This window comes from Eptatretus burgeri, chromosome 13 (genome assembly GCF_056783735.1).
Source record: "Eptatretus burgeri isolate ZD-2024b chromosome 13, Ebu_testis_v1, whole genome shotgun sequence".
Classification (NCBI taxonomy): Eukaryota; Metazoa; Chordata; class Myxini; order Myxiniformes; family Myxinidae; genus Eptatretus; species Eptatretus burgeri.
In genome coordinates, this window is record NC_140973.1 from 23,189,635 (window position 1) to 23,203,505 (window position 13,871).

General features: G+C 50.0%; 1 protein-coding gene across 3 annotated transcripts in view; it reads right to left on the minus strand.

Moving 5' to 3' along the window:
* The window catches only part of LOC147014063 (protein FAM117B-like), a 152,177-nt gene extending 140,628 nt beyond the window's left edge, over window positions 1-11,549 (minus strand). For all 3 annotated transcript variants that reach the window (XR_015050628.1, XM_085851670.1, XM_085851669.1), the window contains exon 1: window positions 11,198-11,549. Coding sequence is in view for 2 of the 3 variants with exons in the window: in XM_085851670.1 (XP_085707796.1) it covers window positions 11,198-11,456 (259 nt within the window). In the remaining variant the exon portion in view is untranslated. The remainder of the gene's footprint in view (window positions 1-11,197) is intronic.
* Between the last annotated feature and the right edge of the window lie 2,322 nt (window positions 11,550-13,871).

A 13,871-nucleotide genomic window follows, 5' to 3' on the forward strand; every position in this document is an offset into this window, starting at 1 on the left:
CGAGACGAGACGCCGACGGGGAGAGGAGACGAGGAGAGGAGACGAGACGCCGACGAGGAGAGGAGACGAGACGCCGACGAGGAGAGGAGACGAGACGCCGACGAGGAGAGGAGACGAGACGCCGACGAGGAGAGGAGACGAGACGCCGACGAGGAGAGGAGACGAGGAGAGGAGACGAGGAGAGGAGACGAGGAGAGGAGACGAGGAGAGGAGACGAGGAGAGGAGACGAGGAGAGGAGACGAGGAGAGGAGACGAGATGCCGACGAGGAGAGGAGACGAGATGCCGACGAGGAGAGGAGACGAGGAGATGCCGACGAGGAGAGGAGACGCCGACGAGGAGAGGAGACGAGGAGACGCCGACGAGGAGAGGAGACGAGGAGACGCCGACGAGGAGAGGAGACGAGGAGACGCCGACGAGGAGAGGAGACGAGGAGACGCCGACGAGGAGACGCCGACGAGGAGAGGAGACGAGGAGAGGAGACGAGGAGAGGAGACGAGGAGAGGAGACGAGGAGAGGAGACGAGGAGAGGAGACGAGGAGAGGAGACGAGGAGAGGAGAGGAGACGAGGAGAGGAGACGAGACGAGGAGAGGAGACGAGACGAGGAGACGAGGAGACGAGACGAGGAGAGGAGACGAGGAGAGGAGACGAGGAGAGGAGACGAGGAGAGGAGACGAGGAGATGCCGACGAGGAGAGGAGACGAGGAGATGCCGACGAGGAGAGGAGACGAGGAGATGCCGACGAGGAGAGGAGACGAGGAGATGCCGACGAGGAGAGGAGACGAGGAGATGCCGACGAGGAGAGGAGACGAGGAGATGCCGACGAGGAGAGGAGACGAGGAGATGCCGACGAGGAGAGGAGACGAGGAGATGCCGACGAGGAGAGGAGACGAGGAGATGCCGACGAGGAGAGGAGACGAGGAGATGCCGACGAGGAGAGGAGACGAGGAGAGGAGACGAGGAGATGCCGACGAGGAGAGGAGACGAGGAGAGGAGACGAGGAGAGGAGACGAGACGAGGAGAGGAGACGAGGAGAGGAGACGAGACGAGGAGAGGAGACGAGGAGAGGAGACGAGGAGAGGAGACGAGACGAGGAGAGGAGACGAGGAGAGGAGACGAGACGAGGAGACGAGCCGCCGACGAGGAGAGGAGACGAGCCGCCGACGAGGAGAGGAGACGAGCCGCCGACGAGGAGAGGAGACGAGCCGCCGACGAGGAGAGGAGACGAGCCGCCGACGAGGAGAGGAGACGAGCCGCCGACGAGGAGAGGAGACGAGCCGCCGACGAGGAGAGGAGAGACGAGACGACGACGAGACGCCGACGAGGAGAGAGACGAGAGACGCGAGACGCCGACGAGGAGAGGAGACGAGACGCCGACGAGGAGAGGAGACGAGCCGCCGACGAGGAGAGGAGACGAGCCGCCGACGAGGAGAGGAGACGAGCCGCCGACGAGGAGAGGAGACGAGCCGCCGACGAGGAGAGGAGACGAGACGCCGACGAGGAGAGGAGACGAGACGCCGACGAGGAGAGGAGACGAGACGCCGACGAGGAGAGGAGACGAGACGCCGACGAGGAGAGGAGACGAGACGCCGACGAGGAGAGGAGACGAGACGCCGACGAGGAGAGGAGACGAGACGCCGACGAGGAGAGGAGACGAGACGCCGACGAGGAGAGGAGACGAGACGCCGACGAGGAGAGGAGACGAGACGCCGACGAGGAGAGGAGACGAGACGCCGACGAGGAGAGGAGACGAGACGCCGACGAGGAGAGGAGACGAGACGCCGACGAGGAGAGGAGACGAGACGCCGACGAGGAGAGGAGACGCCGACGAGGAGAGGAGACGAGACGCCGACGAGGAGAGGAGACGAGACGCCGACGAGGAGAGGAGACGAGACGCCGACGAGGAGAGGAGACGAGACGCCGACGAGGAGAGGAGACGAGACGCCGACGAGGAGAGGAGACGAGACGCCGACGAGGGGAGGAGACGAGCCGCGGAGGAGGAGAGGAGACGAGACGCCGACGAGGAGAGGAGACGAGACGCCGACGAGGAGAGGAGACGAGACGCCGACGAGGAGAGGAGACGAGACGCCGACGAGGAGAGGAGACGAGACGCCGACGAGGAGAGGAGACGAGACGCCGACGAGGAGAGGAGACGAGACGCCGACGAGGAGAGGAGACGAGACGCCGACGAGGAGAGGAGACGAGACGCCGACGAGGAGAGGAGACGAGACGCCGACGAGGAGAGGAGACGAGACGCCGACGAGGAGAGGAGACGAGACGCCGACGAGGAGAGGAGACGAGACGCCGACGAGGAGAGGAGACGAGGAGAGGAGACGAGGAGATGCCGACGAGGAGAGGAGACGAGGAGAGGAGACGAGACGAGGAGACGAGACGAGGAGACGCAGACGAGGAGACGAGACGAGGAGACGCCGACGAGGAGACGAGACGAGGAGACGCCGACGAGGAGAGGAGACGAGACGCCGACGAGGAGAGGAGACGAGACGCCGACGAGGAGAGGAGACGAGACGCCGACGAGGAGAGGAGACGAGACGCCGACGAGGAGAGGAGACGAGACGCCGACGAGGAGAGGAGACGAGACGCCGACGAGGAGAGGAGACGAGACGCCGACGAGGAGAGGAGACGAGACGCCGACGAGGAGAGGAGACGAGACGCCGACGAGGAGAGGAGACGAGACGCCGACGAGGAGAGGAGACGAGACGCCGACGAGGAGAGGAGACGAGACGCCGACGAGGAGAGGAGACGAGACGCCGACGAGGAGAGGAGACGAGACGCCGACGAGGAGAGGAGACGAGATGCCGACGAGGAGAGGAGAGGAGACGCCGACGAGGGGGGTTGAGGTGGGGAGAGGAGACGCCGACGAGGGGGGTTGAGGTGGGGAGAGGAGACGCCGACGAGGGGAGTTGAGGTGGGGAGAGGAGACGCCGACGAGGAGAGTTGAGGTGGGGAGAGGAGACGCCGACGAGGAGAGTTGAGGTGGGGAGAGGAGACGCCGACGAGGAGAGTTGAGGTGGGGAGAGGAGACGCCGACGAGGAGAGTTGAGGTGGGGAGAGGAGACGCCGACGAGGAGAGTTGAGGTGGGGAGAGGAGACGCCGACGAGGAGAGTTGAGGTGGGGAGAGGAGACGCCGACGAGGAGAGTTGAGGTGGGGAGAGGAGTCGCCAGCAGTTGAGTTTGGAGTCAGGAGCTGGTGGAGTCCAGTCGGGTGGTGACGAACCAACGAGGGTTGCCCAGCGAGTCACGAGGGTGGCAGGTAACCAGCCCGGTCTCACGGAGCTCCTTCGGTCTCCAAAGCTCCGCGAACATTAAAGGCCTACGGGTCCTGTTCTGCCCTTTCCTTTCCTGGGGTTTTCTTTGTTTGAAAGTTGTGGCGCCGTGTCCGCTAAGTAGAAACTGTTGAGTGCATGTACATTAATCAATAGATACGGCTGTAGGTCTTTGTTTGCTTGTGTCTTGTCCCGACCCTCATTCATTGCATACGTGCTTGTATATCTGCATTGCTTCATTGACTGCATACGTGACAAATAAATGTCATTGTTTGAATGTTCACCTGCTCGTTGTGTCCCCTTCCTCCATTGAGCTGCTGTAATTACGTACAGAATATTAGCTGGCTTTTAAATAGCCGATAAAGTAATCAGATCCGACGGGGCTTGGCGATATACAACCGCTCGGCAAATCGCAAATGGCGCGAGCTGCGTACAGTGGCCCGTATCCGTACGGGCCCTGTCGAGGTGTAAATCCCCGGCATTTCTGTCTGCGCGCATACTTAGGTAAATCGACAATCGGACCCTGTCACATGTGGACAGAAGAGTTGGCCAATTTACGGTGTGGTTAAAAACACACCCGTAGCTGGATTTCGGCGTTGATCCGAAAGCTGCGACTCGGATTGCCCGTCCGGTGGGCGTGCGGCCACGATTAGCTAAAAGCGGTCGCCTGCACGCCGAGCGGGTGGGAACCGCAACTATATACATAAACTTTAATTACAGGAGTAGTTCATTCACACTAAAGTAGATGAAATTAATGAAAATATAATAATAAATACGTGGCATTTTCCCCTTATTACCTCAGTTGCTGAAGAGGTTAAGTTTTCACTCCTGTCCGCCTGTTTGTGAGCAAGATATCTCAAAGTCGTGGACGGATTCGGACGAAACCTGGTAGACAGGTGGCGTGTTTCATAAAGAAGAATCGATTTGATTTTACTGAAGATCAGGATACTCCAATTTTTCAAGTGATTCTTCGATATTGAGAGAGTGGGACAAAAACGAAAAAAGCATCATATTTAAAAAGGTTGTGAACAAGTTATGACAAAACTTGGTGGATGAGTTGAGTAGGTAACAAGAACAGATTACACTTTGGTTCAGGTCTGGATTCAGATCTGGCCTATCAGTGGAATAAAAAACGTAAACTGTTCAGTGGCGGAAGTATGTGCTCTACCGAGTGCCATTCTAGTTTTAACAATGATGTAAAAGTCACTTTGAAAATTAAATAATTCTAGTATCCAGATCCAGATTCGAATCTTCACCAAAATCGAAACAATTCGTCCTTGTGACACACCCAACGTGTCCACCAAGTTTCTTCCGAATCCGTCTACAACTTTTTTAGATATCATGCGATATATCATTTTAGCTCCGTATGGTGAAGAATCATTTAAAAATTTATCAGATCCGGATCTTCACCAAAATTGAATCATTTCTTCATCGTCACACCCAACCTGTCCACAAAATTTCATCCGAATCCGTCCACAACTTTGAGATATCATGCTATACATCCTTTTTGGCCCAATCTCTCAATGGTGAAGAATTACTTTAAAATTCTAGTCGTTGGATCCGGATCTTCACCAAAATCTAATCAGTTCGTCCTCGTCACACACCCAATCGGTCCACAACTTTTTGAGATATCCTGTACACAAACAGACAAAGAGACAGACACACAGACAGGGGTGAAATATATAATCTCCTTTACCTTCGGTGGTGGAGGTAATAAATGCGTTTTAACATAAATTACATGGAGCTCTAGATAAAACGATGTAGTTTTACATCAATTATAAAGACAATGCACAGTCATCTTTTGTCAACCACAATTTTATGACCAATGATCTCTATTAACCCCAAATATTGACCTTTACCAAACCAACCCTCTCACTTGCTCACTTCAGTGTTCCTCCTCTTCCTTCTCCTCATTCATTCCCTTGACGTTTGCCCCACTGTCACTACCTTGCATGAGCCTCTCTCCTGTAAAGGAATTTTTTTTCGTCTGGAAAAAGGTTTATGGGATTTTAACTGGGATCCCAGCTAAGTGATCCAATGGGAACACCAAACAACCAGCAGCAATACCTTATTTTTCAATGGCAGACCAGATGGTGCAGAGGTGCTAACCTTCAAGCCGTTTAATCTGGATTTGATTCCGGACCAAACGATAAACTGTAAAACTGACACTTCAAAAGGAGGGCATTGCATCTCAAAGTGTGCTGTCCCTCTGAAGGATGTTAAGCTGGGTTCCCCGCCTGCTCGTATTTGTTGGTGGATGTTAAAGATCCCACAGTGCCTTTCACGAAGAGGAGGCGAGTCATCTCCAGCACCCTCAAAAAAAAAAAAATTATAAATGCCTGCCCAACAAATCATCTTCAATCGAAACGTCAACACTGGTCAACTGGACCGTGAAAGACTGGCTGGAAACCTTCTACGGCCAACCCCACAAGAAGGTGGGAAGAATTGGGGCCCTTTTAAAAATAGTAATCGTAGTGAAGTATCTTATTAGCAGAACTAATATCTGCAACAAAAAAAAAAAAACTGGTTGCATTTGAGAATTAAGTCTTCAAAAAGGAAGGCACCACCAACGTGGATAATTATAGCTACCCAGGAGGCAAGGCTCAGGTATATTTTGACCACACAGAGTAGTCTGCATCTGTCTCGGCTGAAGCCACCTTGAATCGCTGAAACGTCAGACCTGACATAAAACGTCGGAACTTGCCAAGCTGGACAGCTGTACTCATTTGTGGAGCCTTCATTTCAAAACAAGAGATTATTCATTAACACATTACACTTGACTAGCAGAGATTATTTACCAACAGGCTTGAAGCCTTATTTAATTTTGTGCACGTCCCGATTTCATAATTCTCACGCGAACAGTTCCAAAATTTCATCTCGACAAAAGATCGCTTGACATTACCCTCCCTTCCTGCTCGTGTGCAATAAAAGGTTATACAGGCTTGTGAAGACAGCATTAGGTGCTTTAATATACGGAGAGATTAAAGAAAATACAATTTACATTCCAAAGTGTCCAATAAACACATCACTCCCAAAAGATGAGATTAGCAAGATTGTTGATGCCAAGCAGAAAGGTGCAGTAATTCAGTCGTGGCGGTGGCCCATCCTTCAGCACCGGAGAACCACCAATATTTTCTCGAAAAAGGGGTTTAGGAAAATGAAATAAATTCAGATAAACAACAAATCAGTGGACATCATGAAAAACCACCCAATAAGGAAACTTATCCTGTGCATTGGCCCATTATGAATCCATCCAGTGCTGGGTTTACAGAATGGTGACAATGACAGCCTGTCCCCAGGACATCACACCCATTTTAGCATCATAGTGGACCAAACGAGTTTGAATGTACAGCATTCCAGGCTCAAAGGGGTAAATGTACCAACTCCATCGACTTTGATGGAGTTGCAGATATTCTTCACTGCACAAGATGGCAACAAAAGCAGTACAAAAAGAGACAGTCTTATCTGTGGTATGGTATATAGACGAAGGGAAGAAATTGCCCGATGTGGAATTATCAGGAGGATAAAAGAGTTTTAGCGGAACAATCAATAATTGCCGAAAACTGGTTTGAGAGATTCTGCACCACGGGAAAATTGACATGCCGAATAGGGAACCGAAGGAATGCATTGTCGAGGGTGTTCATTATAAAAAAAATGTTCGAGTCCACTGGACGTGCTGGATGCTGTTGTGATGTCTGCAATGTTGCCTGGGAGACTGCGATGGCCCAAAGGAAATCACGCAGCACTGTGACCCGGTCGACAACATGCTATCATGTTTTGCTTAGCTTGTCCACAACACAAACTGCAGGAAACCACAAGCCATGCCATTTCACCGCTGCGATGTGCATCCTACAGTAAATGTCAGTGTTACCTCGAGCTCCGAAGAAGTATACCAGGCTATCCCACATCGGCGAGGAGGGGTGGGGGTGGCGCAAGTTGAGACGAGCACATGAAGGTAACCTTTCGAGGTCAGTACAGCTTTGGTGTTAATGGCATTTTCAAACAATGTTTGAGGTTGATACGGATATTTGTTTGATGGGATTCTAAAGAGGAATCTGAACTTTGGAACCTTTTACAAAACCTGGATCATGTGGGATAACCCAGTTGATTTATCAACGTATTTAACCAAGTTTCCCTGCTTGGATGATAGAAAGGAAGAAAAAAAAAAAAAAAAAAAAAAAAAAAAAAAAAAAAAGGTCTAAATAGGTGGAAAAACTTTTCACATGAATGAATTTGTATATAATAAAACTGTTAAATGACAAGTTTGTTCTTCAATAGGTTAAACCACCCATCCAGATGTTCCGCATAACACCAGTAAAAGGTCAGGAAGATGAAACTTTTATCAACTGCTCTCAATGTGCACGACCAGTAAGGCTTTATACTTTTTTTTTTAAAAGTTGTTTGTTGGTTTTTTTTGAACAGGGATTGAAGACTCGTGGCTCAGTAGCATTAACCAAACACACAGAGAAAGTATTCGAGAAACACAAGTGTACTTTGAATTGAATTACAAGGACATTGTGGACAACAGACAAATCAACACAGTATTTGGGATTTGCACCCAAGATGTCAGAATCCGAAACTAAATTCCCAGTTGGGAACACGAAGCAGGCCAACCATCTCAGACCGTGGATCACCACGTTGTCATTTACATGCTCTGGGTCACAACAGCTGTTGCGGGATGATGCAAAATATTCCTCGGAAGGCTCAAGGAGCACAGATATGTGGGGGGGGGAGGGGGAGGTGGAGTGGCTATGAGGGAAGAAAAGCATTTGAAGCTTTGTGTCCTCCCAAACAGCCCTCGTACAACTGCCCTCGGTGGCTGCCCGAGACTGAAAACCCACAGCTGTCCCACGGTTACGCACACTACGTCGCACCGAGCGGTGCTGCTATTTTGTGCATTTTCAATTTCGAAAGAACCTCGAGCAACCCCATGTGAAGGTTTGTAAAGCTTAACTGCTCGGGGTCATTTGTCAACGAGCTTTTCTACGCACACTCAATCAATTTGTATGCTCATGCATGTACACTTAAAAAGCAGGCACGTTAAATCGAAAGCCTGGAGGCACATGCATAAAACACTACCGACAATACACAATTCCTTGCAGGCTTTATCCATGCTTCAAGGTACAAGATGGATGACTGTCACTAGCTCTGAAAATGCATGGACTTTGACAAGTGGGCCCAGTGTCATTAAGGGGGACATCATTTGCCATTTTTGACCACAGAACTACAATCACGTCGATCGAGTAAAGATCTCAGGGTCCGTGTTGCAGAACTTTGCTCATACTTAGGGTTAACAACAACACCGCTGTCACGGGCCAAATAAACATGTTGAAAAAAATCTACACACAACAAAAGAAAAACATGGAGATGTATTTTGACAATGCCCTCTCCCATTCGGTGTTCTTTTCCTCCTTCCGCCTTTATGCCTTCTTTCCAAACTCGAGATTCAATGTGTACATAATATGTAGACCTTCCATTACGACATGCAGAGTTCCTTTCAGTGGTCATACAAAATGAACAACTAGTTTTGCTTGTGAAGGACAGGGTCGATCCGCGTTACCGGGCAGGTAGAACAATGGGTGAAATCAACAGGAGGGATGCTGACCTCTGTGGAAAGCAAGGATAAGGGGGACGTTTCAGGAATAAACTCATCTTCTGCTCTGAAGAAGGGTTAACGTCCGAAATGCAGCTTCTCCTCGCATCCCAAGGCTGGAAACAAAACTCCATGAAAAAAAATCTGCTCTTTCCATGCACTATCGTACTATTATATGGCCTGAGGCATCGACATGGTTTGAAGAGCTTTGGGTGTAAAGGTTGTACATTTTCACAGGGAACATGCACAGGCCACAGCATGATGTTGCTACTCAACCCACAGGCATGCGGGTGCAGGTCCATAAGAACAAGCCTCACACCCATGCAGGCAGCGCAGTAGAGCACACTCCAAACATGGCAGTGTGGTGAACCAGATCCAATTTATCGCGGAATATCAGCTTCCGGCAAGCGTAATCCCAAGAGAAGGGTTTTGGTGCGACTTCCAATAGCACCAGACAATGCACCACTCATAAAGCCTCAGCAAGAGGGTGATTCTTCAAGGGTCAGTACCTTTTTGAGACCCTAAAAGAAGAAGCTTTATTCCAATGCACGGAGTCTGGAATGGCTGATTCATATTTAAAGTTGGACACAATAAAGCACAACTACACAAGAGACTCAAACTAGCCTGCCTTTAATCACCTCTACTCAAATACACTCAGACCTTATTAAACATACAGACACCATTCCCAGATCTCATTCTGTAGAAGACAAACAGGATCCTTGGTCGATCCAGCAAGCCATTTTAAAACCACTCAACACCAATCTGGAGATTTCATGTCTGTCCTCATCAAGAACACCGAGCAGTGCTTGCCCTGCAGTTGGACTGGTCATCCTCAATCCTGTACAGTCTGCTATAGACAGGTCAAAGGAGGACATGTTCACGTCTACACTTGCACGATGCATCCGCATAGCCACCTAATTCCTTACCCACAGCCAACAGCAAGTGTTAACCTCAGCTCACACCGCACCACCAGCTCCCATTATTCACCCTCACTTTGGCCTCCGCAGGCCATAAAGCCAGCAAGTGGATGTCACAACTGTCAATTCATACGGCACATCATCTGCTCATCTTGGGTGGGTACTTTTATCCGACCTCCATGGCTGCTCTGCAACGCATCTTCTCCTACAATGACCGCCCAGCCCATACTGTGGCCGTCCACCCCCAATGGCACATTCCACCCGATTCTGTGTGACCCTCATCAGACGAATGAGCCAGCACACAAAGAAAGGTACATGCTTGCTCGTCCACGCGAAGCCTTTCTCCATCTCAACTCACCGTCCACCGTCGCGAAGCTCACCGTCCTTGGTCAAACCCATCGGTTTACTTATTGGCATATCCACTTCATGCCCATTGCTTATAGGGATGAAGAGGTGGAGGGGGAGAGGGTGATAGAGGCAGAGTATGTGAAGCTAGAAAGTGGAAGGTGGGAAGGAAAGGGGGTTGGAGGGGGAGGTGCAAGAGAGATGTGGGGTATGGGTTTAGTTATGGATTGTGGGGTGGTATGATGGGTTGGGCTGAGAGCTAAAGAACACTTGGTGTAAAGACCACCTGGTAACAAAAACAAAAACAAACAAACAAGTGGGGGCTAAAAGGGGATAATTATCGGAAAAAAACCCCCAAACAAGTCCGTGGATCACTTTGTACCACACGTCTGCATCCATTGGCCTGTGCGAGCTAGAGAGGGCACACAATGGTGCTATAAAAAGGGGAACAAACAACCGTTAGGATTGAAAGACAAGAGAATACAGATCGTTGTACAAAGCACAACAGTTCTGCTTTAGGAGTTCAGGGAACGAGGCAGGCGATCAGCCAAGAGGCAGTGAGCCAGGATGGGGAATGGCAGCTCAGGAAAAGGCACCGAACAGAGAGACACAGAGACAGAGACAGAGACAGAGACAGAGACAGAGACAGAGACAGAGACAGAGACAGAGACAGAGACATGGAACAGCCAAGAAGGCCGTAGGGTGAACGGCTCGGCCAAGAAGCAGACACGCAGATAGACACGCAGATAGACACGCAGACAGACACACAGACATCCAGCGCTGCAGCAACCCTTTGTTCGCGTTCTGCTCGGACGTGGTGGCAGCAAGAGCCTCATGTCATGGACGCAACGCATGGACCGAGTGATGTACGAGGGCCTAGTGAACGTGGAGCTTATTCATTCAATTCCTCGTTCTGCAATTAACGTTTACGACCACGCGGGGCTCGTACACGGCTCACGATACTCGGCACGAAGGTGATTGTGTAACCATGACGGGACGTCGGCGCGTCGCGCACACTCAGTCACACTCACTCACTCACTCACGCCTGGACAAGCACCTTTGCACACGGGCGAGTTGGGGCTCCGACGCTCGGGCGAACCGCGCAGCTCGGGAGATCGTCGTGAGTGACGAGTCCGGTGCTCCGGTGTGGGAGACGGAGACGCGGCGAGTTTCTGTGGGCCCGGCGCGGCGCTCGGCCGCCCTGGGCTCGCCGCGCCGTGCCTCAGCTGGAAGGGCACCGTGGCGCGTAGCGGCTGCGGGCGGTTCTGCTGAGGTGGCGACGCGGTCCGCCGCACTCGAGACACTTGAGACGACATGGCTCTAAGGATTATGTTCCTGTTATTTTCCTGCCCTTTCTATCTGAACAAGTGAGACAGACACTGTGCTTGCTCCATGAATGAAACGCCAACACGTTGCGTTTGGATTAAATACTCAGAGCATGGCGACAGCTCATTCGCTGGACACGCCTCTAAGTGATACGTCATCGTGAAGGCGAACTATGATTGGTCGGCTCGCTCCGTCACCAAGGGATCTGGACGCGCCGTGACGTCGCGCCGTGCCGACGTAAACAAAGAAACGTGACCGAGTCACGGGCAAGTTTAAAGGGCTCGTCCCACGTGGTCTTCTTTCCCCACACGGCTGCGAAGATCCTTTTTTTTGCAAGGATTGTCTTTTTATTCGGGCAAATACCTTTTTCTCTCGCTGCAGTGTTTAAAGTTTTACCTTTACCTTTCAATGTTTTATTCTTCAAGTACAATATTTATTTTATTTAATTCCGTTCCGTGCCATGTTCACGACCTTCCCATCCGATCACATAGCTTGTGATTCTCGGATCTCGGGTTCATATCCCATACACTGTGTTCATTTGTCTATTTTTCCGCGATAATGTTTCTGCAATTAATCAAAAACAACAACAATATCTCCTATGTATAATGGCCGTTCTGCTGCAGGTGTACTGTACAGGATAGCAATATGTGTACTGTACAAGCTACAATGTACACTGTACAAGAAACAAGGTGGACTGTACAAGCTCAAAGGCGTACTGTACAAACCACAAGGTTACTGTACAGGCGTAAATGGATACGACACAAGCTAAAAGGTGTACTGTACAAGGAACAAGATGTACTGTACAAGCTACAAGGTGTACTGTACAGGATAGTAAGAGGCATACTGTAGAGGATAGGAATAGGCATACTGTACAGGATAGCAATAGGTGAACTGTACAAGCTCCAATGTGTACTGTACAGGATAGTAATAGGTATACTGTAGAGGATAGGAATAGGCATACTGTACAGGCTAGCAATATATGTACTGTACAAGCGACAAAGGTGTATTGTACAAGCGAAAAGGCAGACAATACAAGCCACAAGGTGTACTGTACAAGCTAAAAGATGTACTGCACAAGCTAAAAGGTGAACTGTACAAGCAACAAGGTGTACTGTACAAGCGACAAGGTGTACTGCAAAAGCTCCAATGCATACTGTAAAGCCCCAAGGCGGACAGAAAAGCCCCAAACGCATACTGTACAAGCTCTAAGGTGTACTGTACAAGCTCCAAGGCGTATGACAAAAGCTCCAATGTGTACTGTACAAGCCCAAGGTGCACTGTAAAGCTCCAAGGTGTACTGTACAAACAAGGCGAGCCGTACAAACCACAAGGTGGACTGTACAAGCTCCAATGTGTACTGTACAAGCCCTAATGTGCACTGTACAAGCTCCAAGGCATACTGCACAAGGCATACTGTACAAGCAACAAGGTGTGATGTACAAGCAACAAGGCACACTGTACAAGCCACCAGGCGCACCGAACACAAAAGGCATACTGTACAAGCTCAAAGACGTACTGTACAAGCCACAAGGTGAACTGTACAAGTGTAAAGGGAGACTGTACAAGCTAAAAGGTGTACTGTACAATGCACACGATGTACTGTATAAGCCACAATGTGTACTGTACAAGCTCCAACGTGTACTGTATAGGATAGGAATAGGCATACTGTACAGGATAGCAATAGGTGTACTGCACAAGCTACAAAGGTGTACTGTAAAAGTGAAAAAGCATACTATACAAGCCACAAGGTGTACTGTACAAGCGAAAAGGCAAACTATACAAGCCACAATGTGTACTGTACAAGCTCCAATGTGTACTGTATAGGATAGTAATAGGTATACTGTATAGGATAGGAATAGGCATACTGTACAGGAGAGCAATAGGTGTACTGCACAAGCTACAAAGGTGTACTGTAAAAGTGAAAAGGCATACTATACAAGCCACAAGGTGTACTGTACAAGCGAAAAGGCAAACTATACAAGCCACAATGTGTACTGTACAAGCTCCAATGTGTACTGTATAGGATAGTAATAGGTATACTGTATAGGATAGGAATAGGCATACTGTACAGGATAGCAATAGGTGTACTGCACAAGCTACAAAGGTGTACTGTAAAAGTGAAAAGGCATACTATACAAGCCACAAGGTGTACTGTACAAGTGAAAAGGCAAACTATACAAGCCACAGGTGTACTGTACAAGCTAAAAGGCGTACTGTACAAGCTAAGAGGTGAACTGTACAAGTAACAAGGTGTACTGTAAAGCTCCGATGCATACTGTAAAGCTCAAATGCATACTGTACAAGCTCCAATGCGGGCTGTAAAGCTCCAATGCCTACTGTACAAGCTCCAATGTGTACTGTGCAAGCCCCAATGTGCACTGCACAAGCTCCAAGGCATACTGTAC